This window comes from Varroa jacobsoni, unplaced genomic scaffold (assembly GCF_002532875.2).
Source record: "Varroa jacobsoni isolate VJ856 unplaced genomic scaffold, vjacob_1.0 contig01607, whole genome shotgun sequence".
Lineage (NCBI taxonomy): Eukaryota > Metazoa > Arthropoda > Arachnida > Mesostigmata > Varroidae > Varroa > Varroa jacobsoni.
This window is the reverse complement of record NW_019214660.1, coordinates 23,868-25,555: the sequence shown is the minus strand read 5'-3', so window position 1 is coordinate 25,555 and position 1,688 is coordinate 23,868. Positions and strand designations below refer to the sequence as shown.

Sequence of the window (1,688 nt, the reverse complement as noted above, 5' to 3'; positions counted from 1 at the left end):
TGATGGCGTGTTTTTCCTCTATTCTAATCCTCTAGGAGTGTTTGCTGCTACATGAATATGGCCGTAATAACTGTTGTTCTAAGATATCGTCAAAGACAGGTATGCTATGTGTTTCGTATTTGAAAAACTGAGATAAAATCTAGGTTTTTTCTGCAATAATACGAATGCGACAGGGTTGAAGGGAAAAGACACAGAATTTCCGATGCGTAATTTGATTCAAAAAGCTATTTAAACGACTTAATAGAAGGAGCAACTATGGTTTTGGCGGTCAATTTCGAATGAGAGAGATTCTAGAAAACACACGTAATAAATAGAAATATAGCTTTATTTCATCATAACGTTGCATCGTACTCTTTTATCTGCATTCGGATTCAATAGACTGAATATTCTTAAACTTAGAGATCGTTTGAATAGCGTCTTTTTTTTTTGTTTTTTTTTTCAGAATAATTTAATAAACACATAGATCTTTTTTCACTTAATAGTTAGAGTGAACATTTTAACTAACAAGTCAATTACGACAATTGTCGGATGTCGGATCGGCACCAATGTCAGTAAGAATAAGGTGACTAAAACTGGGTAGAGCCAAACGTCAGCAACTTCTGTTAAGTAATCAAAAGTAATAGAACAATTTGACTTAAGTCACTCCGTGAAGTTTTCCGCCTTCGATAAAATTCGAGTAGATACATTTAACAGACTCTGATGTGCGTGTTTTGCTTGCACGATTTATGCACGTAAACAAGACAAGGTACTGGACACTAGTGATTCCGATCGTACTAGGAACCTTGTGGAAGTTTGATCTTCCGATTCAGTCCGACGGCTGGATAAAATATCAGACAACATCGAACATTTAAAATAACGTAGTGATCCTTTACCAGATAGTCAGAGAACGATCGGAGAAGCTAAAATTTGAGTTACTCGTTGCGCTATCATAAATATATCCTGAGGTGAGCAGTATCTCTTAAGCAAAACGTCCGTACTACCTATATTGACTGCTGGAGCATCAGACGCTACTTCAGGTTGTAGGTCATGGATACTATAGAGACAATGATAATAGTGACCTTTAAACGAGATCAGTTCCAATTCGGCAGGTTACACACAAGGAGCCAGCAAATACAGCTGTGATACTATTTTATTTAGGATGGCTTGGTACAAAGTAGAAAGTAAGTTACACTAAAACTTACAGAGATGTATTTCAAAATCCTGTGAGCAACAAGGTGTCAACAAAGTATTAGCAATAAAGTCAGGTTAAATACTGAGTGCACATCCCTAACATCAGCAGCTTTACTTTGTCTTATTAGTTTCGATTCGAATGTTGTCGCAAGACAGCCCTGAACATCCAACAACTATAAACTCTTGATTTTGTTGTACCTTACCACAATAATTATGTCAGGCTTCCAGTTGGCTGAAGTCAAACAGTGACAGCGTCGTTGTTGTCGATGATGATGATCGCGTTCGTATTGTATCAGTAGAGGCAGGTCCGTTTCATGATACGTAGGAACTCCATCTCGCTGACCAATCCATCGCCATCGTTGTCGGCTTCTTCGATCATCTGCCGAAGTTCTTCCTCCGATATCTCAGCGCCCAGTTCATTAGCAACTCGTTGAAGGTCTTCCAATGAGATCATTCCTGCTCACCATATACACCAGTGAGGGTCACGCGATGAGATTGAATGCAGCTTAGGGTTTATA

At 38.5% G+C, this 1,688-nt stretch overlaps 1 protein-coding gene across 6 annotated transcripts in view; it reads right to left on the bottom strand.

Annotated features, from left to right (window-relative positions):
- Positions 1-1,688, bottom strand: part of LOC111272096 (centrin-1) — a 28,386-nt gene that overhangs the window by 23,677 nt on the left and 3,021 nt on the right. For 4 of the 6 annotated variants that reach the window (XM_022853314.2, XM_022853310.2, XM_022853311.2 and 1 more), the window contains exon 5: positions 308-1,626. In XM_022853314.2, coding sequence (XP_022709049.1) covers positions 1,463-1,626 — 164 coding nt within the window. In that variant the 3' untranslated portion in view covers positions 308-1,462. Of the gene's footprint in view, positions 1-307; positions 1,627-1,688 lie in introns of those variants that run through there. The other 2 variants (XR_002687315.2, XR_015315606.1) reach the window with 1 other exon arrangement.